Source organism: Vombatus ursinus, unplaced genomic scaffold (assembly GCF_900497805.2).
Source record: "Vombatus ursinus unplaced genomic scaffold, bare-nosed wombat genome assembly UNPS02010822.1, whole genome shotgun sequence".
NCBI classification, from domain to species: Eukaryota; Metazoa; Chordata; class Mammalia; order Diprotodontia; family Vombatidae; genus Vombatus; species Vombatus ursinus.
Genome location: NW_020950600.1, coordinates 6,454,388 through 6,479,717, shown reverse-complemented (window position 1 = coordinate 6,479,717; position 25,330 = coordinate 6,454,388). Strand labels below are relative to the sequence as shown.

General features: G+C 45.6%; 1 protein-coding gene and 1 long non-coding RNA gene across 6 annotated transcripts in view; one reads left to right on the top strand and one right to left on the bottom strand.

The window, feature by feature from the left end:
* Positions 1-14,876, top strand: part of LOC114038278 — a 32,609-nt gene extending 17,733 nt beyond the window's left edge. The window contains exons 2-3 of the long non-coding RNA XR_003568556.1: positions 2,781-2,979; positions 14,792-14,876. This is a non-coding gene — a long non-coding RNA (uncharacterized LOC114038278). The remainder of the gene's footprint in view (positions 1-2,780; positions 2,980-14,791) is intronic.
* PLCH2 (phospholipase C eta 2) overlaps positions 1-25,330 on the bottom strand; it is a 336,561-nt gene that overhangs the window by 282,700 nt on the left and 28,531 nt on the right. For 2 of the 5 annotated variants that reach the window (XM_027855539.1, XM_027855534.1), the window contains exons 1-2: positions 13,612-13,674; positions 9,342-9,798 (exon numbers count right to left, since the gene is read on the bottom strand). In XM_027855539.1, coding sequence (XP_027711340.1) covers positions 9,342-9,456 — 115 coding nt within the window. In that variant the 5' untranslated portion in view covers positions 9,457-9,798; positions 13,612-13,674. Of the gene's footprint in view, positions 1-9,341; positions 9,799-13,591; positions 13,675-18,473; positions 18,563-25,330 lie in introns of those variants that run through there. The other 3 variants (XM_027855536.1, XM_027855537.1, XM_027855535.1) reach the window with 3 other exon arrangements.

Genomic DNA, 25,330 nt, shown 5'->3' with positions numbered 1-25,330 from the left:
TGGGGGGAGCCAGAGACAACTCAGAAGGAATTCTTCCCCACCCTGCCCCACACCTCCCACCCCCAGTTCAGACTCTTTGAGGCTGCAATCCCCTCTCCTTTACCCCAGTGGCTTTGCCCAATTCTTCAGGTGTTCCGATCGGAGTGTCTCTCATCTCTGTCTGGCCAGACAGAGTCTAGGAACTTGTGGCCTTGAGGCCACATGTGGCCTTCTAGATCCTCAAGTGCGGCCTTTTGACTTAATCCAAACTTCACAGAACAAATCCTCTTAGGGATCCCTTGAGGACTGAGAGGGCCGCATGTGGCCTGGACACTGCAGGTTCCCCACCCCGGTAGTGTATGGTCCCAGGTGTCTGGGCCTCAGGGAAGGTGTGGGAGTGAGGGTAAGGGAGAGAACTGGCCACTCACATGCAGCATACGGGCCCCAGAGATTCCACAGGGATGGCGAGCACCTACTGAGTCACCAAAAAGACTCTGCAATTCTTGGATGAAGACCTTTACCGAGTGCCCAGGGTGGTCTTCTGGGCCTCAACGGTTCCACTCACCAGCCCCCTATTAGAATGTAAGTTCTCTGAGGGCAGAGACTCTCTTTTCTTTTGCATTTAACTGCCCCCCACAGCACTTAGCACAACCTTGCTCAAAGTAAACACTTAATAAATGCTTTTTTCTATGCTATTTCACATCACGCCTTGGAAGAACCCAGAGGAGGAAAAGGGGAAGAAAAAAATTTACTTTCTCCCATTTCCACTGGTTGATAGAGAGGACTCTGGGCCTAGAAACAGAAAGGTCTAAGTTCAAATCCAGTCTCAGATACCTGCTAGTTGTTTGATCCTGGGCAAGTCACTTAACCTCTGTTTGCCTCAGTTTCCTCAACTGTAAAACGGCACCTACCTCCCAGGGTTGTTGTAAGGATCAGATGTGTTAATAATTGTAAAACATTTAGCACAGTGCCTGGCCCATGTTAGCTATTTTACAGGAGAGGAAACTGAGTCTTGGACAAGTAAAGTCATATAGCCGAAAGCACACAAGTATTCAATACCAGGGTTGGGATTCAAACCAGTCACTGTGTGACCATGGGAAAGTCCCTTAACCTAACTGAGCTTCTGTTCCATCATCCATACAATGAGGGAAATGATATTCATACCATCCACAGGGGGCTGTTGTGAGGAAAGTCCTCTAGAAACCGGACAATATAAAAACAAACAAACCCAGAATGGCATCTAGCTCATTAGGTAGACCTCCAAACTTATTTCACACTACCTTCCCACCCTCTGCTTCTTCACTGTCCCTTCATTCCAGTCAAACTAGCCAAGAACATGGTGTTCCATTTCCTACCTATTTCCCTTTGCCCAGGCTGTGCCTCATGCCTGAAAAGCACACATTTTTACCCACGTCCCTTCAGATTCTTTGCTTTTTTCAAGGCTCGGCTCAGATACCTTATTAAGGTAAATCTTTCCTGGTCCGCCGAATTGTTCATGTTCTCCGATTATATTTCTGTACTGACCACTATACATGTGGCACCACCCTGTAAAGTGTAAACTCCTTGAGGGCAGGAGGTGTTTGTTGTTTTTTCTTTGTACCCAGACTCTCGGCACCTCCTATACAAGGCCTTACCTGATCCCCAGCTCAACCTTTAGGGCCCTCCCCTGCCCCTCATATCACTGTTTATTTTGTATTCATTGGTACACAGTGCTCCCCCAGGAGATTGTTAGCTCCTTAAAAGCAGGGCATGCTTCTGCTTTTGTCACTCCAGCGCCTGCCTCTTCAATATCCTCAGGTGTTTGTTGAATGAATGAATAAATGAATGAGTGAATGAATAAGAGACACCTAGGTGGTATAGTGCATTCAGAATCAGGAAGACCTGAGCTCAAATCCAGCCTCAGACACTTACTAGCTGTGTGACCCTGGACAAGTCATTTAAACTCTGTCTGCCTCAGTTTCCTCTTCTGTAAAATTCAATAATAATAGCACCTATTTACCAGGGTTGTTGTGAGGATCAAATGAGATAAAATTTGTAAAGTGCTTTGTGAACCTTAAAGCCTTATATAAAATGCTAGTTATTATTATTACTAGGCAGCTAGGTGGTGCAGCAGATAGAGTGACTGACCTACAGTCAACTCTTGTTCCTGAGTTCAAATCTGGCCTTAGACACTTCCTAGCTGTGTGACCCTGGGCAAGTCACTTAACTCTGCCTCAGTTTCCTCATCTGTAAAATGAGATGGAGAAGGACACAGATACTCCAGTATCTCTGCCAAGAAAACCCCAAATGGGGTCATGAAGAGTCTGAGATGACTAAAAAACAACTAAACAACATTATTATTACTGGTTTGTTTTTTTTTAACAAATACTCCTTGTATTGAAAGGAATTTACCAAAATGCGCAAGAAACACAGCAAGGTGAGGCACAGGGCAGGGGGAGCAGTGATCTGTAAGGGTTGGTGGGGCACCCACACTAATGGATTCATTATCCAGCAATCAGTATTAGTAGTATTAGTATATGCTAATAAGAATAGCTAATATTTGCTTAGTGCCTGCAATGTGCTGGATAAATATTCTCATTTGAACCTCACAATAACCCTGGGAGGTGTGTACTATTATTGTCCCCATTTTACAGATGAGAAAACTGAGGCAAACAGAAGTTAAGTGACTTGCCCAGGGTCACCCACTTAGTAAGTGTCTGAGGCCAGATGTGAACTCAAATCTTCCTGATTCCAGGTCCAGCACTCTATCCACTGCACCACATAGCTGCCTAATGTTCCTTTCATCCTCTTGGTTTTTCCAGGGTGTATTGTCATTCCAATCTCTGCAGAATGGCTTTGGATCTCCCCGGAAGATCCTACGGTATTAGGGGCTTGAAGCCATCACCACAGCATCAGTCACAAGCATAAGGACCTGCAGAGCCACACCATGTGCCAGTGAGAATCCTGGGTCCCTCTGGATTTTGCGCGGGACACCCTCCAAGGCAGCAGCAGATAGCGTGGGTGAGAAGAACACCTCCTTTGTTTTTCATGCCTCGCCTGACATTAAGTGAAGTTATTCCCTGGGGTTGCATCTACCAATGAATTCTCAACAACCCAGGAAGCTCCTCTGCAGAGCAATGTGCTAGGCATCGGTGGGGCTGGGGGTGGGGGAGGGGCGACAGAGACAAAGAAACAGGAAAGGAGCACAATAGGATAGAAAGAGTCCTGGGTTTGGAATCAGACGATCTGGATCAGTCAGTCACTAAACATTTATTAAGTGCCTGCTATGTGCCAAGCACCAGGCTAAGCACCAGGGATAAGAAAAGAGGTAAAAGACAAGTCCCTGTCCTCAAGGAGCTCACAATCTAATGGAAGAGACAACAGGCAAACAATTAGGTACACATAAGATACAGACAGAATGAAATGTTGATGATCTTACAGGGGAGACATTAACGTCAGTGAGCAAGCATTTATTAAGCACCTACCATGTGAGCAAGCATTTATTAAGCCCCTACTTTGTGAGCAAGTTTTTATTAAGCACCTACTATGTGCATACTCTATGCTAAGTGCTGAGGAGAAAAAGGCAAAAGAAAGTCCCTGAGCTCAAGGAGATCATAGTCTAATGGGAAAGACAATGTGCAAACAATTATGTACAAAAAAGATATAGACAGGATAAAATGGGGATAATCTCAGAGGGAAGAGAAAGCATTTATTTAACACGTGCTGTGTAGCAGGCACTGTGCTAGGTGGTGACTTAACTACTCTGGTCCTCAGTTTCCTCATCTGGAGAATGAGGGGGCTGGACACAAGAATCTCTACTATGCCTTTTGGCTCAAAATCTAGCATCCTATGAGTAAGCCATACTCCCTGCTCAATGGGATCTTACAGTCTAGTTGGAGGAAAGGAGGGAGAGGGGGAGGAATAATAAGATATGGACACAGTTAACCACAGTTGTCACTAGAAACATTTTCATCTGTGGTGAGAGAGAGGATGAGAGGAAGCAAGTGTCGGCAGGAGCCAGGATTGTGGCTGTCAGTTTTAAGGAGTTTCATCCTGGGCTATCCTGAGGGTCCCACCTTTCTAAAAAGTGGTGCCTCTGCAGGGAAAAAGAATACCCCCATTGCCAGGAGCAGAGCAGTCAGAGGAAGAAGTGTCCCCCTGGAAGGTGCTGTCCACCCCTTCCAATTTCCCTACCTTGGTACAATGGACTGGTTGTCCCACCCTAGTTTGAGCTCTGCAGAGAACTATAACACGAAGTGGAACGTGGTAAAGACGTAAGAGGCTAATATGGAAATACGTTTTGCATTTTTCATGTATAATTGATATCACGTTGCTTACCTTCTCCATGGGGTGAGAGAGAGGGAGAGAGTGTGAAAGAGAGGGGCTGGAGGAAGGGAGAGAATTTGGATCTCAAATTTAAAAAAGAGAAAAGAATGTTAAGTGGTATCAGGGCAGTTGAATCACAGTCCTTCCCCACCTTCCCATCTTTTGCACTGATTCTTGCCTACATCTTCCTATGGCAGGAGACCCAGGCTCATTTACCTCTCTGCATATTCTCCTTCAGTACCCAGCACACCCCAGACACTCAGGGCTTGTTGACAATCTGAGGAATTCCAGGAACGGCTTTATTCTGCCCTTTTCCTCTTCCTTCCAGCACACACAGAAGTCTCTGCTCTCTTCATTCCTCCCCCTCCGACTAAGGAGTGTTGCAGACTGGGATGTCCTCAGGTGCCAGCCCATCCCTCCTTGGTGGAGAAGGTTCCTCAGAGCTGACCCGATGGAAGATAAGACAAGAGGAGGGATTGACCCAGACACATCCAAACATGATAAGAAGGATGCTAATTGCTCCAGGCAGGAAGGAGGAAAATGACCCATTTCCTCAGACTCCCCACACTGCTCAGAGCCCAACTTAATACCCAAAAGGCCATGGGCTCCTGGAATAATTTGTAATTCTTTCATGTGGTCAGATTGCTATCTTGCTCAGCACTGAGAAAATTATACCCAGGATTAGAACAGAGCTGAGCGTTGCTCAGGGAGGAAGGAGTCTGGGCTGTTCCGGGCTAAGCCTGGCCTCCTGGGTGGCAATCAGAAAAACACAGCTGGAGTTCAGTACTTAGCAAAATCTTGAGTAGGGATCTGGGGAGGGGCAGGGAAAGCAGACTCACCCAAGGGCCCTTTCTTTTGAAAGCAGTGGCTTTCAAAATCTGTTCCTCTTCTACACAAGGGTGGCCCTTCTCCCTGGGGAAACTAAGGCAGCAGATCTCAGAAGACCTAAGTCCTAGCCCAAACTCAGCCACCCTCTCACTGTATGACCTTGGGCCTGTCTCTTCCCTACTCTCTTGGCTTTAGCTTCCTTTTCTATGAAAGGAGAAAGGTAGAATAACATCTCTAATAGCCCTTCTAGGGCAGCTAGGTGGTGCAGTGGGTTGAGTGCCATGCCTGGAGTCAGGAAGATGAATCTTCCAGGGTTCAAATTCAGCCTCAGATACTTCCTAGTTGTGTGACCCTGGGCAAGTCACTTCAACCAGTTTGCTTCAGTTTCCTCATCTGTAAAATGAGCTGGAGAAGGAAATAGCAAACCGCTCCAGTATCTCTGCCAAGAAATCCTCAAATGGGGTCATGAAGAGTCAGACACGACTGAAAATCACTGAATTTTAATAATCCTTCTAGCTCTGATTTTAATTTCTTAGGGAGAAGGCAGGAAGGAACCTGCCTTCTTGATATAGGCTGGATAGAGAATTGATTGTCAGAGAACCCAGACAGTAATTCTGATGCCCTGGCCTCCTGGGGAAGAGGCTTGGCTAGCTCTTTGGTGTCCCCATCCCCCAAGAGAGCATAAATTGGAAGCCTTCCTGAGGACCTTCCCCTCCTATTGTCCCCCCACAGAGATGTCCTTGTTCCTTCTGTCCTTAAGGGGAATTGAGCAGAGGCAGCTCCTTCCCCAGCAGGGTCCCTGCCGTTGGCCAAATGGATTGGATCATGTCTCTCCTCCCCAAGACCGCCTCACTCCATCCTCCATTGTCCCACATGAGGAGAGGCACCATCAGCAGGCAGCCTGCCCCCAAGAAATTGCTGGTGCCACCATTCCAGGAGCATTCAAAACCCTCATGATGCCCCTTCCCTGTGTTCCACTATCATAGCCACCATCTTATCATGGCTTATCCTTTGCTTTTCCGTCCTTCCTAAGTCTGGGTCTTCCAGCTCTTAGCAGTGAAAGGTGGAGGGCCAGGACTTGGTCCCCAATTTACTTACAAGAGAAAGGTTTTCCTAGCTACAGGCCAATTACATACCATGACCAAGTTCCCTGACTCTGATCTCAGTCTGAACCCTGACCTGACCTAGCACCAGATTGTTGATCACAGCTAGGTGATGCAGTGGGTAGAGTCCTTGGTCTAGACTCAGGAAGACCCAAGTTCAAATCCAGCCTCCAACACTTACTAGCTATGTGACCCTGGGCAAGTCACTTAACCTTTGTCTGCCTCAGTTTCCTCATCTGTAAAATGGGGATAGTAAGAGCATCCACCTCTGAGAATGGTGAGGCTCACAATTTGTAAAGAGCATGCACAGTGCCTGGCACAAAGTAGGTGCTTGATAAATGCCTGCTTCTTTCCTTCCTTCCTATAGTGATAAACAGGGCAGAGAATGTGAAACCCTCAGCACAGCCCATCCCCACTCTTGAAAAACCAGCTCAGAGCCCACATCCAATGGCATCACATCACCCTGTCCTCCAAGGACAGAGCACCCATTCATCCTCCATGAGCAGCAGCAGCACTAAGCATGCCCCTGTGGGCAGCAGACAGGGCAGTTCATAAAACCTTGGGGAGGGTGATGACAGGGCCTCCCCCAGTGGGAGTGGGACCTCGTACTCACTGCAGGTCAACAGAGATGCCAATGGGGAGAGTGCTTTGTAAGCACTTTCCAGCTGTTTACTGTGAGTGAGTTTGGTGAAACCATGGGATCCTCATGGGCAGGGCTAAGTCTCCTCTCTTCAGAAATGAGGGCTTCCTAGGGCAGAGCCATGTTTCTTTCCTCTCCTCTCCTCAGACCAGAGGTTCTGAGCCCCTGGAGATCAGGGGCCGGGATTTTGTTTGTTTGTTTTGGCCTTTCTGTGTATTCCCAGCACTTAGCAATATAGTAAGCACTTAATAAATGCTTGTTTTACTTGACTTGCAGACTAGTACCACCATCAGCTCTTGGCGGCAAGGTCAGCCCTACTCAGGGGCATAGTTTACCCACAACAATCCCCTTCCTCCACTTCCATGCTCAATGCTTATGGGTCCAACTATGACAGGCATCGAGGGTAAAGTAGGCAGCCATGGGGTGTGGCAGGAGCAGAGAGAGGGGCATATAAAAATGAATGTAAGACCATGACCACTGGACCCTCCACACCAATTCCTACAGGGGGAGCCAGGCCACACACTGCCCATGTAGCCTACAAATCATGACAAAGGTTCCTTTTTGTCTTCAACCCAAAGAAATCTCAGTCTCTTTCTCCCCAAGTGGGGACCCAAAAAGAAAAGACCCATATAAGACCTTGAGAATGGATCCTTCCTAAGCTCTGGACCTTCCCTACCCCACTGGAGAACTGCTTGCTCAGGGGAGCAAGTGTCGACTCAGAACTAGTTTATTAAACAAGCTATCTCTCTGGGCTATGAATATTGGCTCAGTAAAGCTTCATTGCTATGGGGATTGTATGTCCCACAGAGGGATCTCTAAGCATGCACTGTGGACTATTCCAACAGCCCCCCTAAGGCTGTAAGCAACATTCCCCACATGCTAAACAACCCTCCTGAGGTCGGTCACATAGTGCATCCACAGCCTTCCTAGACAAGAATCCATAATTTAGAGATAAAAGATTTCCAGAATTTCTCTCTCTAGGACTCACACTGGTACCTGAGAAAGCCAAGAGACAGGAGGAGCCAGTGTGTTTTTAATCACCTTTAAGAATCATGCTCAAACAACAAATATACAGTTCTCAAAAGAACAAACGTAAAACTATTAATAACCAAATGAAAGACTGCCCCGAATCACTAATAATGAGATAAATCCATTTTAAAAACAACTCTGAGATTTCACCTCACTTCTACTGAATTAGTAAAAAACATAAAGGACAACAATAGTCAATATTTGAGGGGTTAAATAGAAAGATAAGCATGCTAATACATTATTGGTAGAGCTGTGAATACTGTAGTCTAGCCATTCTGGAAATCAAGTTGTAATTATGATAAGAAAGTGACAAAAATGTCCATGCCCTTTGACCCAGAGATGCCACTGCAAGATATATACACCAGGGAGATCCATGATAAAAAGAGAGGTCCCCACAAACACTAATATATTTATCATAGCACTCTTTGTAGTAGCAAAGAATTGGAAACAAAGTATACGTTTATCAGTTGAGGAATGGCTAAGCAAATGTGGCATGTGAATATAATGAAATGTACTTACAACCTAAGTAACAATAAATACAATGGCTACAGGGAAGCATGAGAAGATTTAAATTAACTGATGCAAAATGAAGGCAGTAGAACCAGGAAAACAAATGCACAATGATTACAACAATGTAAATGGAAAGAACAATAAAACAACCGAAATCAAATGCTATGAAATCATAATAACCAAGTCTGGCCCAGAAGATGTAGAAGGAGGCACACTCCCACCCTTCTTTGTACAAATGTGTGTGGAACACTGCATTTAACCTCAGACTTTTTCAATTATTGGTTTGTTTTGTTGAGCTCCTTTTTTCTCTTTTTTATTCTTTGTTATAAGGGATAAGTTTCTGGAAGGAGGAACATAAATGGAAGAGGTGATGTAAAAACAAAAAAATATTAATACAAAATTTAAAAACCAACCAAAAGTACCATGCTCACTCCACCCCCACCTTTGGAGAGATATCCATCCTGGTCATCTCCTGAATCTTTGTGGGGGGTGGGGAGAAGGGTACAGAAGGGTGAGCCACTCAGGTGGATGTTCCATTCTCTCCTTATAGGCAATTTGTTCCTTCAACAAACCATACACCTTCCCCTTCAACATATTCAACCTCAGCTGGTTAAAGAGAGAGAAATCTGGAAGTGGGATGATATAGGACATACACATTTCCAACCCTGGCAGCAGCACTGTGATAGTCTCTCCTATGTAAGAGAAGGAAGTGCTCTTTTCTCAGGCCACCCCATCTCATTCACCTGTTGCTAGTCACAGAAGCTGCCTCATCTCCTCCCTTGGCACAGTCATACCACAGGGGCACTTACCCTGTGCCAAGTGGGGGCAATACTATCTCTCCCACAAGGGGAGAGGAGATAGGGCCCAATGACTACAAAGTGAGAAGTAAGAGATTCAGAAAACTATCCCAGTTCCCAACTTGAAGAGAGCCCAGTGACTTCACTCACCCACAGGCAGGACATTGGCTGACAGGAACCACCTGATCCTCTGTAGACGGGGTGATAAGGGCTCCAAGGGCTGTGGGACATGGCCAGCTGGCAGGATTGGGGGAGTGGGTGCCATGACTGGCAGTGGTCCAATGAAGTCCAAGCTCTGTGGCCCCCTTTTTTGTAGTTAGGTCAAATATTCCTCCAGAAGCCTCCGTCCTCACTCCCACCTGACATGGCAGTCCCACATCACCTCCAAGATGAGTCCTTCTTAGCCTCTTCAAATAGCTGAGCCAGAACCTGAGTGTGGACCTTATCCCAAGAGTCAGGGCTGATGTGAACACTGCTCCCCTGGGCCGTGCAAGGGCAGGAGAGGACCAGTTTCTCAGAGTGAGAGATGCCCTTCAGTGGCCAACTACTGTTGGATTTCCAGTCTCCAGGTCCTCAGCAGAGCCTAGAACTTGGCCCTTTCTCACACCTAGAAAGACCAACAGGGAGAAAACAATAAATTAGTAAGTCATCCCTCTTTTTTACAGTGCCTCACTTAGAGGCAACTAGGTGGCAAAGTGAATAGAGCACTGGTCAGGATAGACCTGAGTTCAAAGCCTGCCTCAGACAATAGCCGGGCGACCCTAGGCAAGTCACTCACCCACTATCTGCTTCAGTTTCCTCACCTGGAGATGAGATTAGCCCCCACCTTCCAGGATTGTAATGAAAACCAAATGAGATAATATTTGTAAAGAGCTTAGCATAGTGCCTGGTACATAGTAAGTGCTTAATAAATGCTTATTGTTTCCTCTTCCTCTCAAAGGAAGTCAATCTATGAACAACAACAACAAAAGAACATCACAGTGTTGTGGAAAGTCTTTGAGGTTTAGAACTAGAAGACCTGGGTTCCAATTCTACCTATGATATTTACTATCTTATCACTTCTGCCTCCACAACAGTATCTCTCATCTGCGTACTCAGACAGATGCCACCTTAGTTCAGGCCCTCATCACCTCCCATCAGGGTCACTGTAATGGCCTCTTAATTGATGGATGGAATAGTTTTCAGGCTCTGAGCCATCCTCCACCCAAAGCACCCCAGGTCTGGCCAAGCCCCAGATTTCCAAAGGTTCTTTCCAGCTCTAAGGAGATGATCTCTCTTCACATTTTCTGTGATCCTCCTTTAGAAGACATTCAGAGTCCTCTTCAGAAGGAACTCCCCAACTGCCACTGAAGGAACTTCACTGGATCCTCCTCACCTCCCAGACAAAACATGCTCAGCTTGACATTCAAAGCCCCCATTGGCTCCAGCCTAATTCTCCCAGCTACTTTCACACACCTCCCCTTCACACACTGCAGGTTCTAGGCACACTAGCCTTCTCTCTGTTCCCAAGCTAGGCATCCCTTCTTTTCAGCCTCCCCTCTGTCACTTATTTTCCTTATAGTCCTTAGCTTCCTTCAAGGCTTAGCTCAGGAGTGACCTCCCATGGGAAGCCATTCCAGATTTCTCCTGTCCTCTTTGAATGATCTTGTAGTGCCTTTTTTCTGTATGTTGTGTGTGCATACATATATGCACAATACATATGCACACACATACACACATGTACATACCTATACACACATGCAAAATACACATATACTATATACTTATATGTGCACACAGCACACATGTACTACTTGTACACTCATACATGTGTGAGCATGTATGCACATATATACTCATACATATACTTTCATGTACATGTATCCCCACTACACACATATACCTATATACACATACATACACATATGCACACATGCACGTATGTGTATACACAATACACATACGCACGCACATGTATACACACATGCACCCATACAACTATATACATGCATACAATTCACACATGCATAATACATGCATGCATATACACACATACCATCCCTTCTCTTCCAGTAGAAAATAAGCTTCTTGAGGATAGGAATTGTTTTTCAATTTTGGTTCTGTATCCCCGTGGCATATCAGGGTTCCTGGTATGTGGGAGTATACTAATAAACACTTGTTGGGTTGGATTGGATTGGATCTCCACCTTCCCACGACCTAGCATAGGCTACAGCATCTAGAAGGCCGTGGAGACGTGTGTCAGATTACCCAGTCCTGCCTCATGTCAGTCATCCTCTTTGTACGCATGGGTCCCATCCATCCAGATAGGTCCTACAATTTCAGATCCCAGTTCTCAGCATCTCTCCCTGCTCAGAGCAGGGGCTCAATCAAGGGTCTCTGGCAAGGATGTCACAACTGAAGTCTAGCATCTTTTCCTACCCAAGTCTTGATTTTATACCCACAAGCCTCAATCCTATGCAATTCAATAAATATTTACTGGGTGGCCTTGAAGTCTTCCCTTTCATTCTTTACCACTGCTCCATTAGCTATGCCTTCCTGGGCCCTCTCTAATGCAGTCTTCCTCTTCTGCAGCCTGAAATTCCACCAACAGAGGGTTCATTACAGGAAACAGGAATTCCTCAGGGATGGTTTCAGTTTTGATTCTGTATCCCCAGCGCCTGATACGTGGTAGGGACTTATTAAATAGTTACTAGTTGATTTTTAAAATGTAGCCGGTGGGTAGACTAAAGAGGAGCTGTCAGTCATTAACAATTCAGGGAGAATTAGTTCGGTTGGATTGGTTTTCCTATTGAGACTTTTCTGAGATCTGCCTTACCTCCAGAATAGGGAGTTATTCTTAGGGAGGTGAGGATGAAAGCAAATCTTTGGGAAGGGGGTGGATGTGATAGAAAGGCAAACCCCAGTGAGATGCCAAGGAAAGGATGTAGGTGAGCAGAGGGCATCCTGAGGCACTGGGTAGGGAGTGGAGATAGAGAATGTATTGTGTGGGTGCTCCAAAGTGAGATGAGAAAGCACCTGAGGGGGGAACCCCTAACAGAGAATGAGAACTATGGGGAGCTGGCCAGAAAGGAAAAGAACAGGCAGACTTCAGAAGGGTGCACACACAAAGACACTCTGTCTCTATCCCTGTCTCTGTCCCTGTCTCTGTCTCTCTGTATGTCTGTGTGTATGTTTCTCTGTCTCTCTCTCCTCTCTCTGTCTCTCCTCTGTCTGTCTCTCTGTGGCTGTCTGTCTCTCTCTCTCTCTGTCACTGTGTGTGTCTGTCTGTCTCTCTGTCTCTCTCCTCTCTCTTTCTCTCTCTGTCTCTGTCTCTGTCTCTCTCTCTGTCTCTCTCTGTCTCTCTCTGTCTGTCTCTGTCTTTCTCTGTCTCTGTCTCTGTCTGTCTCTGTCTCTCTGTCTCTCTGTTTCTCTGTCTCTCTGTCTCTGTCTCTCTCTTTCTCTCTCTCTCTCTCTCTCTCTCTCTCTCTCTCTCAGTGTGACTACCTATCTCTTATGATTCACCAAGTGGACGGGCCAGGCTGAGTTGAAAGTCTTCATCACAGAGGACTAAGGTCCAGAGACCCTGGCAGCTCTGGCAGGCCAGGAAGGCCTTCCTTTGGGGGCAAAGAAAGCAGGTGGGCCCAGGAGATACTATAGCCAATTGGGACTACTCCTTCCCCTCTCAAGTCTCCCCTCTTGAACCACATGCACGTTCAGATACAACCCTAGACCATGGGTTGTGTGAGCTGGAGTTCCAACTGCCTCTACCCAGGAGGCAGAGAATTATCTGCCCTTCCCTTCATAAAAACCATCTGTAGACCTAGAACATTCCAGACCCTGGAGCTCAGTAGTCTCCAATGTTGCCTAAGGGGGCTCTGATGCCCAGAAAGACCAGGACACCCCCCACTTTCCCCCCAACACACACCATTGCCAAACCAAGATCAGCCCTGGAGAACTCCATTAGGAGGTCCTGAGAGCAAACTCTCCCAGCCCTGGACCCCTTCTCCACTCAGCTTGTCACACTGTCACACACACACACACACACACACACACACACACACACACACCATGCTGGCCTGTCAATCACCATTTCTACTTGAAACTCTTAGGCTTCCTTTCTCTCCTTTCTCCTCATATTCTTTCATCTCCTATCCTTGTCTCTCTCCTTTCCCTCTCTCCCCATCACTTTTCCTCTCTCCCTTCACTCATCTCCTTCTCCCCCTCTCTCTCTCCCATACCATTCTTCTCTCACTCTTTCTCTCCCAACTCCACTGAGCTGTCCTGCCACTCGTTGGCTTGTTCTGCAATTCTCTCCACATTCTCCCTGACCTGCCCATCCCTGCCTCCTTCATTTATGGGGATCTATCTCCTTCCAGGGCTCCTCTCCCACCCGAGTCCCTCACCTGCCCCCCATCAGTCACCTGAGAAAGGGATTCCCCACCTTGAGCTCCTGCTTCGGCCCCTCCGGCTGCTCCTCTCTGAACCTCTCCATCCAGGCTTCTCCGGTATCTAATTAGCAGCAGGAGCCAAAGCAGAGAGCTGAAAACCGGAGCTTTGTCCCAACACGCCCGGTCCTGTTGTGGGGAGAGCTGTGAGCCCGGATCTCTATTGGGAGTGCAAGTTCACTGGGCCTAGAGGACAGGGATCTTGGACAGGCAAATTAACCTGAGTCCCTCTTATTTGTGGAATAAAGACACTCCTGAGAGTAAAGTTCACCCTCTCGGTCCAGAGTAGCCTTAGTGAAAGAAGGGGAACCAGGCTTCCACCCTTGAACTCCATCCAGGCTCTGACTTCTTCTTCTTTTTAATAGTAGTTTATTTTTTCCAATTACACATAAAGATGATTTTTAACATTCTTTTTTTCATAAAATTTCCAAAGTTCTCCCTCCTTCCCTCCCTTCCTCCATGTGTCAGGAAACAACCTGATATAGGCTATATTGGTGCAATCAAATAGAACCCGTTTCCATATCAGTCTGACTTCTTCGAATAGATTCAGGATGCCCTACCCCACTACTCATACAAGGAACTAAACTCATGCCCACTCCTTTTCCTCCCACAGGAGACACACAGTTCTAAACCTGACTCTTTTCTCCCAGCCCACTCCCCAGCAACCAAAGGACCCATCCCCAGGGGAAACGCAAACTTGAGTCCGAAGATAATAGTCCTGGGGGGGTTTTAGAAGTCATCTAGTATCTAGGTGTCAAACACAACACTTCCTAGAGTCAGCGGCACTGATTTAAATGTAACCATGGAAGATTTAACAAAATCAAAATACAACAGAACATAGATAATACTGTGATGTAGTTTTCTCTAAGTACAAGGATCTGTAAGTATGATTTAGTGGCCCCCTTTTCTATTTGTAGTTTGACCCCATTGGTCTCCTCCTCATCACAAATCTGGAGCTGTAAGGGACCTCAGAGACCAACCCCCTTCTTTTACAGAAGAGGAAACTGAGGCCTGGAGTGGTAAAGTGACTTGTTGCACACATGACAGCACATCCTTCACTTCAAATATACTCCTGGGAAACATACACCTCTTGGATTTGGGAGCTGGAACTGGTGAAACGTCTAGGCAGCTGGAAGTGTGGATGGTTAACAAGATGCTATTTTTTTTCTCTTTCAGGTGGAAAGAAAAAGTACAGCACAGGATAGAGGCAGGATGCCTTTTTTTAAATTAACAAGCATTTATTTTCTCTCCTTACTCTCCCTTCATTGAGATTAAAAATCAAAATAAAACTTTGTAACAAATATTCATAATTAAGTAAAACAAAGTTCTGTATTGGCCATGTCCAAAAGAGTATGTGTTTCATTCTGCACCATGAGTCCAGCACTTCTCCATCAGAACATGGGTGATGTGCTAAATCATCGATCCTCTGGAATCCTGGTTGAGATCTCTTACCTCCTGAAAAATGTAAACTTTCTTGAGGTAAAACTCCTTGAAGTTTTGGTTTTTTTTGTTGTTATTGTTCAGTCGTTTTAGTCGTATCTGACTTCCTCTGACTTCATTTGGGGTTTTCTTGGCAAAGATACTAGAGTGGTTTGCCATCTCTTTCTCCAGCTCATTTTACAGATGAGGAAACTGAGGCAAAAAGGGTAAAATGGCTTGCTCAGGGTCATACAGCTAGTAAGTTTCTGAGGCTGGATTTGAACTCGGGTCTTCCTGACTATAGGCCTGGGGCTCTCTCTTCTCTATCCTAGCTGTGTCCCCCACCCCACCCTGAATCTCACATAGAGAATCATTACTTTAGAATTGTAAAGGATCTTAGAAGGCACCTAGTCTAACCCCCTTCATTTTTCAGACTAAAGCTCAGAGAGGGTTAAGGAGTTTGTCTAAGGTCCCGCAGCTAGAGGCTTCCTTCTCGTCCCCCTGCATATAACTCATTTGCACATAGTTATTTTCATGTTGTCTCTCCCATTAGATTATGAAAGCAAGGACCATGTTTTATCCTTTCTTTGTATCCCCAGGGCTTGATGCAGTGCCTGGCACACAGTAGGCACTTAATAAATGATTATATTATAAATGACTGACACAGTCAGTGACCAAACCCAGGTCCTCTGACTCTAAATCTAGTCCTCTTTTCCAGTGCGTCACTGAGGCCTCATTTGGCTCCAGGACCTTCTCCCTGTATTTCAGGACAAGAGGCAAAATCAGACTATTTCCCCCCTATCAAGACCTCTCTCCAACTGCTGAAACCACGCCCACTCCCCCAAGCCCAGATCTAAGCCCCACTCCTCCAGGCAGCCTTCCCTAATGTCCCACCAGCCTCTCCCTCCTAGGAGCTCCTGGACCACTGACTTGGTCATTCACTTAATAGAGAACAGAAATTGTCTTATATGTTCTACCTTTTCCCCCTTATTTGTGCATATCTTATCTCTCCAATCAGACTGTGAGCTTCCTGATGGAAAGTGGTTTTAAGTAATAGAGCAAGGCTGGGGATCCTGTGGCCTCGAGGTCACATGTGGCCCTCTAGGTCCTCAAGTGCATCCACAGGTTCCCCACCCCTGTAGTAGAAGTTTTTTTTTTTTCTTTGCTTGTTTGTTTTTTAGCATTGCTGCTGCTTGTCCTTTGTTTCTCAAAGAGGACCATGACATCAGGGAGGTGATGCCATGACTTGCAAGTGAATTGGATTTGAGTGAGGGAGGGCTGTGCAAAGTCACCAGCCTCACTTTCTCATCTGCAGCTATCTGGTCCAGTGGCCAGACATAGATCAGGACGGCTGGAGATGGCCCCAGATGCAGTGTGGGAGACCTTGCTTTTCAAGCTAAGGTCTTTAACAGGAGGATGGTCAGGAGGAAGGCCGAAGAAGAAAAGAGGTTTGGCCAAACTGTCCAGAATGAGGAAGCCTGGACCTAATATTAAGCCTGCCCCAGACTGGGGCCAGCAAGAAATATAAAGTCTTACATTATAGGATTTGGGTCCCCAAACTGCCTTGGGAAGTGGGGATGGGGTTGAGGCAGGATGATGGCAGCTTCTAGGAGCAGCTGTTCTCTCCTATCCCTGGTCCGTAGGACTCTTTCCCCCACCCTCTTCAAACATAGGCTGAGTTCTCCTCCCCTCTGTTCTATCCCTTGGTTTCCTGATATCTGGAGCTCTGCTCCCTCCCCAATCTTCTAGAGGCAAGGACCACAAGCCACAGCTTGCACTTCCAAATGTCCCTCCCTTCCTCCCCCTCTGGGCCTCTGGGCAAATAGGAGGGCCCAGGAAATGTAGCCCTCAGCCCCAGACCCCACCCTCCTCTGGCATCCCCATGGAGGCCCCGAGGCCAGAAAGGAGAAAAGCAGAGGTCCCTTCCCCTGTACAAGCTTCCATTGATAGTATTCAGAGAACCTTAGAATTTTATCCTTTCAGTTCAACATTTTAGTAGTTATGTCCTAGAATCCTTGTCAACCTTCCCTTATCCTTGAGAGGGGAGATCTCGAGGCAAGAAAATCTGGGTTCAAATCCTGCCTGTGTGTCCATGGGCAGGCCACTCATCTGCCCTGGGAATTAATTGCCTAGGTACAAAATGGGGGTCACAGGATCATATATTTAGAGCTGGAAGAAACCTTATTCCTTCTAATCTAATCCCACATTTTACAAATGAGGAAATCAAGGTCTGGAGAGGTGAAGTTACTTGCCCAACGTCACGTGCAGCAGATAGAGGATGTACACCCAGCTCTCTGATTCCAGACCTGCTATCCCATGCTTTCTATAATAACACCTGGAGCTCCTAGCTCCCAGGATGGTAAAGGTTCAATTGAGATAATGGGTATTGAGCAACATGAGGGTTTAAAGCATTATATAAATATCTGCTATTATCCTTATTCTGAAATACTAGACTTAAAATCCTAGAAAGAAGGCTGGAATCCTGAAAGACTCTCATTTCACAATCCAAGAATCTTAGGATCCTAGAATCCCAGAATCCTAGGATACGTGCTTTTTTAGAACTCCATAATCTTATAATGCTAGTGTAAAGGGAGAGGGGATGTGATTCACCAACACCCCTCCACCTCAGCTCAGTTGATGTGGTCATGCATGATGAGGTTTTAAAATAAAAGGAAAATGTGTCTACACCCTGATCCCTTTATGAGGCTCAAAAACCTCTCTAACTGAGTCAATTGACTGAGAAAACAAACTAGTCACATTTCTAACAGATTTAAATAGATAAGTCCTGAGGATTCAAGACAGTCAAGTGAGGGAAGGACTAAGCACCTACTATGTGGAGAAGGAAATGGCAAACCATCTCTACCAAGAAAACCCCAAATGGGGTCACAAAGAGCCAGATACTACTGAAATGACTGAATGTGAACATGTGCCAGGCATTGTGGTGAGTGCTTTTTACAAATATTATCTCATTTGATCTCTACAACAACCCTTTGAGGTAGGTTCTATTATTATCCTGATTTTACAGTTGAAGAAACTGAGGCAAACAGAAGTTAAATGACTTGCGTAGGGTCACACAGCTACTAAATATCTGAGGCTGGATTTGAACTCAAGTTTTACCATCTCCAGGAGCAATACTCTATCCACCATACCAACAGTTACTTGAAGACTAGGAACAGTTGTGGAATGAGACCCTGGGTGGAGAAGGGATTTGTCTCTAGTGTTTGGCAGCAAAGGAGGAGGTACCATATCCAGCAGTTTAAGAGTTCTAAGACTTTACAACCTTGGAGTCCCCTGTGGAAAAGATCCCCTTCTGCCCCCCACATATACATATTGTTCTACAAAGCTACAAAGGGGAACTATTGGGCCAGAAAGAGACACTACATCTAGTGGAGAGTAGAGATATACACTCCAGACAAATATAGATATAGAGAATAGTTACCCAAGTGAGGAAGCAGCTTCAACAAGTGTGATCCCAGCAATTAAAAGTCAGGATATGGAGAGGAAGAGATCTTGGGAACCATGAGGGCTCTGCAAAGAGGGAAAGGGCTTTCAGTATTCTTAAGTTACCTTTGCCACACACATATCCTATCTGTGTCTCACTAATAATTTGAGAGTTCATGCCCACTCTTTTCATGATTTCTGTGTACAGTTATTGAAAAGTATGCACCAGGTTTATGGGGAGACCTTTTGTATCTACTATTCTTACATGACATCTTAGTAAATGCTTTTGCTAAAAGCTAATTATGTCAACTGGCTGATTGTTAGTAGGAAGCGCTATTAGTGGGGGCTCATGAGCTATAGTAATAGGAGTACAACCCAATAAGTTTATCCTAGAGCCATGGAGGTAGTAGTAGCCTCCTTTTGGAGACTGAAGCAGAAAGGGCAGGTGCCAAGAAAGAGAATATCACAGAGGGGAGGCTACACTAGAACAAAATAAGTTTAGAACCTCAGAATTACTGAACCCCTGAACTATAGAAATGTACATCAGAAGTCTTAGGATGAGACTCTTAGAATTCTAGAATCTTAAAATCCCAGTGTCTTAGAATCCTAGAATTATAGTGTCCTGGAATTTTAAAATTATTGACGCTCAGAACCACAGAATTCTATCATCTTTGCATCTTAGAACACAAGACTCATAAAATTTTAGAACCTTAAGATCCCAAGATCTCAGTATCCAACAACCTTGGCATCCTGGAATCCTAGACTCATAGGGATAAGAACAGGGACTCATCCTGTGATTTCATTAATATAAGGAATTCCCCTATGAGAAAATTCCCTCTACCAAAGCCAGTTGGCACTTTTTACAAAACTTATAGTCTTGAAGAGTTTCCTAGAACACTGAAAAACTCTAGAAGTAATTTGTACTCGGTCTCACACCCAGTATATGTCAGAGCTAAAACTATGGAATCTTAGGACCCCAGAATCCTAGCATCATAGTACACTACCATCCTAGAATTTTAGTATCTGCAAATCTTAGAATCCTAGGGCCTTTGAATCCTAGAATGCAGAAGCTGGAGGACCAGCTAATGTAACTATCACTTCCTAGCTGTGTGACTCCAGACAGTGTAATTTAATTTGGCATTATTTAGCCCTGGCCCACAATGGACTACGTGGGCAGCTAGCCCAAGGTTGAAAGAGGGCAGAAAACAAACAGTGTTGTCAAGGACAAACTTGCCAGGCTACTGTATTTGTCTGATAAGAACCAGCCCTACTCATAAGTGGAACACCCCTGCCCCAATTCAACAGCCTCTGTATCTCAGGCTGGAAAGAAAAAGTCAGATTCTCTTCATAAGCGGCTTCAGGTCTTGGGAGTGTAGGTTTGATGGAGGAAAGAAACCATACATTCAGGGCAATGTGGCCATTCTGGTAACTGACCATGTCAGAGATGAGGCCATAAAGGTGTAGCAGTATGGTGGGGGATAGACAGGGTGTCCCCCACCCAAAGAAGGGGATTAAAACTCCCAGGAAAGGGTTTCTTGGCTCACGCCATGGCCCCTTCTTCCTGTGACAATGCTCCTATTGTGGAGAATATGCCTGGGAAGGCTTGGGGTAGCACAGACAGGCCCAGACAAGCTGTGCCCCATATCCCACATACCAGGCTGGTAGAGCAGGCCAGACAGAGGCTCAGAATTTCAGTGGCAGCAGATGCCTGAAGGTGAAGCATAGCACCCCTCAATGCTATGGCTGTAGACGCGGAGGAGAGCACCCTAGTTACCCCCCTCCCAGAAAGAGTCAGGGGGATATCACCAAGGAGGAAAAACTATAGAACCCCCCCCAAACAAAGTTCCTAGTGACATGAAATCCAGAGCCAGAGAGAAGAGGGATGGCACTCCCAGTGGTGGGAACAGCATGGGCAAAGACTCAGAGGGAGGAATAAGACTAAGATGAAGGCTGGGGGGTAGGGGACAGAGAGGAGAGGGACCTGATTCAAGCTGCTAATTCAGTCTTGGGTCTGTCAGGGTAAGGTTTACTGGACTCCCTGGGTAAATACCAAGGCAGGGCCATGACAAGTAGTCTTCCTGTCTTTTCCGTTACTGTTCATGGAAAATAGAATCATGTATTCAGAGCTGCAAGATAAACCAACCCCCTTTATTTTACAAATGAGGGAAACTGAGACCCAGAGAGATTAGGTGATTTTCCCAGCTATGAAGTGTATGAGGCGAGATTCAAACCCAGGTCACCCAAGTTATCCTCTGCTGTTGTTGGGCTGTTTTTTCAGTTGTGTCCTACTCTTCATGACCCCATTTGGGGTTTTCTTGGCAGAGATACTGGAAGGTTTGCCATTTCCTTCTCCAGCTCATTTTACAGGTGAGGAAAGGAAGACAAGGAGGGTGAAGTGACTCACCCAGGGTCACGTAGCTAGTAAGTGTCTGAGGCTAGATTTGAACTCATGAAGGTGAGTCTTCCTGATTGGATCCCAGTGGTTTGTGCACTATGGCACCACCTACCTGGCCTCACTTAAGTCCAATCCATGCACAAGTCAAGATGTTACCCTATGATGTCATTGGTCCTCTTCAAAAATGAAGGACAAACAAAAACAACAACAGAGATGCCACTTAAGTTGAACCTTGAAGGCAGCAAGGGATTCCAAGAGGTATTGGTGAAAAGGGAGGGCAGTCCAGGCATGAGGCACAGTCTGTACAAAGGCATAGTAGGGGCATCTCACCCTTCTCAACCCCAATTAATATAACTGATATGATGTTTTAAGCTGATATCTTTTCTGGGTGAAAGTGGCTCTTTGATTGTGATATAAAATCAAAGACTTGAGCTAGGTGTAAATTACTAAATTCCTAAATAATTCTATTGAATCAACTAAAGAGATGAGCTCTCCTGATAAAGTCAATCATGTATGGAGGGTCTTAATTACATTAACTGACATTGTGGGATATGGGACACCCCCCTTGCCCATGGATGGATGGATGGGGAACAGCAAACAGGCCACTTTGGCTGGGATGTGCAAAAACCTTGGAAAAGGAGACGGCACCAAATTGCAAAGAGCTTCACGTGCCAGAAGAGACCATGGAGGCAGCTGGACCCATACTCAGAGCCTTTCCAACTTAGTACAAGAAGTACTTAGTATCTAGTGCAAGTGTACACACCCCATTGGCACTGACCTCCAAGGAGCCCGAGGCCATTTCTTTTTTAATTTTTAAATTTCTAAAATTCAGTTTTATTTTCAGTTCCAAATTCTCTCCCTCCTACCTTCTCTTCTCTCACCCGTGGAGAAGAGAAGAAAAACCAAGCTGTTACAAACATGTAATCAAGCAAAACAAACTCCCAGATTAGCCTCTTCGAGAGTCACTCCTAACCCACGATAAAGCATCCGAGAGCTTTAGTAGAGGGTTTAAGAAAAACAGAATCACAAGGCTAGATCCATGGTCTGGAGTCTGGATTCTAGGTTCAAATACTGCTTCTGCAGAAGCCGGGACTTTCTGACTCTCAGAGGCCACTCCTCTATCCACTCCCACTGCCTGCATGTAATAAGCTATTAATAAATATTTTGTGAATTAAATTGTTTTGAGGGCGTAAGGCTAGGGACTGAGAATTCCAGCCCCAGCTAGGTCTTCCTGACTCTTAATTCCAGAGCTCCATCATCATCAAGATGGAGCTCTGGATCTTAGAGTCACGAAGACCCAAGTTCAAATTCTGCCTCGGACACTTAGCTGCTGGACAAGCTTCTTAACCTTTCTGATCCTCGATTTGTTCATCTATAAAAGAAGGGGGTTGGATTGAATGGCCTCAGAGTGTCCCTCCCAGAAAAAGAGCAAAACCATGTACTCCAAAGGAAGAAGTTATTTCTCTAGGTATCATCGGTGGCTTGGGAGAGAAGGTCCATGCCTTCAGTCCTCTCTTTGAAAGCAGAAAATGGAGAGCCAAGGGGTCTTTAGGAGGCATCTACTCTGGCCCTCTTATTTTGCAGAGGAGAAACTGAGGTCCAGTCACATATAATCCAGAGTCACAAAGGTAATTTCAGAGCTGGAGGGGACCTCACAGGCCACTAGTCCACTGTGTACCGAAACAAGAACCCCCGGGACAACGTTCCAAACAGCCTCTGGCAATAGGGAGCAACAGCCTCCTGAAACAGCCTCTTCCCCTTTAGGGTGGCTGTAAATTCTTAGAAAAGTTCTCTCTTTTCAGCCCAAATCCACAACTTCGATCCAGGGTTCTCAGCTGCATGCCCTCAGGGGCCAAGGAAGACAAGTGGAATCTCCTTTCCCAAAGAGGTACTTCCAGGTCCTTGAAGACCGGGATTTCATCCTCCTCTCTCCCTCAAGTCTTCTCTCCTGCGGCCCAAATATTCCAGGTTTCTTTACAGTTACCGAATCTCAGAATTGGAAGAGACCTAGTAGGCTCTTCTGGTTCCACCCTGAAACAAAATTGGTTCTACAAACCTCCCCAAGAAGTGGACTCCCACCCCCTTGCCAGCAACCCTGGCGGGGTGTGCTGAGAAATGTTTAACAACTGGCTCTCCAGGACAAGATGCTTTTAAGTTTAATCTGCCCTATTAACATTCTTTCCATAATTTTCTTAAGTCTAGACAATCAACAAAAGAATAAATCAAGCTCTGATATGTAGCCTTTGCCAATTTCTTGAAAATTTAACCACCTGTCCTTGGTTCAAACTGGCTACAGCAGACCCCCCCAATGCATTGTCTTCCCATATTAGAACAGAAGCTTCTTGAGGGCAGGGATGGTCTTGCTTGTTTATTTTTGTATCCTCAGTGTTTAACATAGCCCTTCGCATACAGAAAGTGCTTAATAAGTGCTCTATCTATTCTATCCATCCATTTCTAACTATGCACTCTCTATAGCTATCTTATACCTGCCTATCTCTCTGTTATCTATATATCCATTCTGTCTATCCATCTTTCTACTTATCCACTCTACGCATCCATCTCTCTTTAGCTATCCACTCTATCTTATATGTACCTATATCTCTGTTATCTATCCATCCATCTTTCTTTATCTCTCTCTCTCTCTCTCTCTCTCTCTCTCTCTCTCTCATCTATCCACCTACCTGAACTTAGCAGCTGAACTTCCAAGCATTCATACTCTACTGCAGAGAGAACAACTCTGATGGGTTGGCCACATTATTCAAATGCTAAACATATGTTTTCCTAAAAGACTATTTTATGGAGAACTCATACAAGACATGCACTCATACAGAGGTCAGATGAAGTAATACAAGGACAGTCTCAAAGTCTTTCTGAAGAACTTTGGCATTTGTTGTGAGACATGGGAGATACTGGCACAAGACTACTCAGCATGGCATACCCACATCAAAAAAGATGCTGTGCTCTATGAGCAAAGCAGCATTGCAGTAGCTCAAAAGAAATGTAAGATGCAAATTTAGAGAATCTACCCCAAAGGTTCACATGGACTATTTGTGCCCAACCTGTGGTAGAACCCAGTCTGATTAGCCACAGTCCTGGATCCCAACACAGTGATGTCATTTTGGTCCTCTTCCAGCACAAGTATAACAGCCAACCTACCTCTTGCTCTATTACCTATCTATCCATTTATCCATCCATCTCTCTCCATCTACCTATGTACTCTATTTCATGTTGTATCTATCCACTTTATCTCTCTATCTCTTGCTCTAGACACTATCTCTATCCACTTAATTTTTCTGTCATACCTCTCTCTCCTCTTCTCTATCTCTCCTCCTCCACCTCCTCCTTCTCCTCCTCATTCTTCTTCTTCTTCTTCTTCTTCTTCTTCTTCGGCTGTCTCTGTCTCTCTCTGTCTCTCTCTCTCCCCCCCCTTCCCAGTCCATTCTTCTTTTAATTAGCTTTAATTATTTCTAATTATTAGGGAGTTCTTCCTGACATCAGCTGAAATTCACCCTTTTTGCATCTTCCACCTATCCTGACTCCCAGAAAGCATACACAGTTGCTGCCTTTCTAGGGCCTCTGAGGGCAAGGACAGCCCAACTGGTGTGTCTTTGTTCTATCTAGTATAAAATGGAGGCAGCCTGGATCATATATAATGGAAAGACCACTGGTTTGGGAGTTCAACAGCCTAGGTCTGAGTCTTGGCTCTGCCACATCCTGCCTGGACGACCTCACTGAACAAATTCCTTCTCCTCTCTGACCCTCACAGAGGCTGTAGTGATTCCTCTCTGTTAAAGAGGGGTTGGTATTAGATCATGGGTTGTTAACCTGGGTGCCCATGAATTTGTTTTTTAAAAAAATATTTAGATAACTATTTTAAAATACAAATTTCAAATTTCAAAAATTTCAAAATAACAAAGTTTTCTTTGTAATCCTTTGTATTTTATTTGATGTATTTCTTAAGAAGGGGTCTGTAGGCTTCACCAGAGCCAGATGGGTCCATGACACAAAAAAGAAAGTCTTTCCCAAAGCCCATTGGTACGGGACTCTCTCCTCAGGTTTTTTCAAGTTTTCAGTCCCATGATCCTATGACCTTCCTCTATCTCACCCATACCAGCCTTGACGGCCCAGAAGCCTATGTCTTCTCCCCTTTTGCCAGCAAGCCCCAGGGTGTCTGTGATACATCCCCTATTTCCTTTTCTCCAGAGTCTTTCTCTACATGAGCAAGGGGAGGTGTTGGAGCAGGGGCCTTCCAGAGCTGACACATTCCAATGACCTCATCCTTCTAGAGTCAGGCAGCAGCCCTCAACCTGTCCCTGCCTCTTAACTCCCTGCCTTCCAGGCTACCTTTTCTGGGGGAGGCTGAAGCCAGGAAACTACCCACGTGAGGGCAGGAGTTCTAACTAATTGGACACCTGGGCTGCCAATGTTTCACAAGCACAGACTGGTGCTGGGCACATACC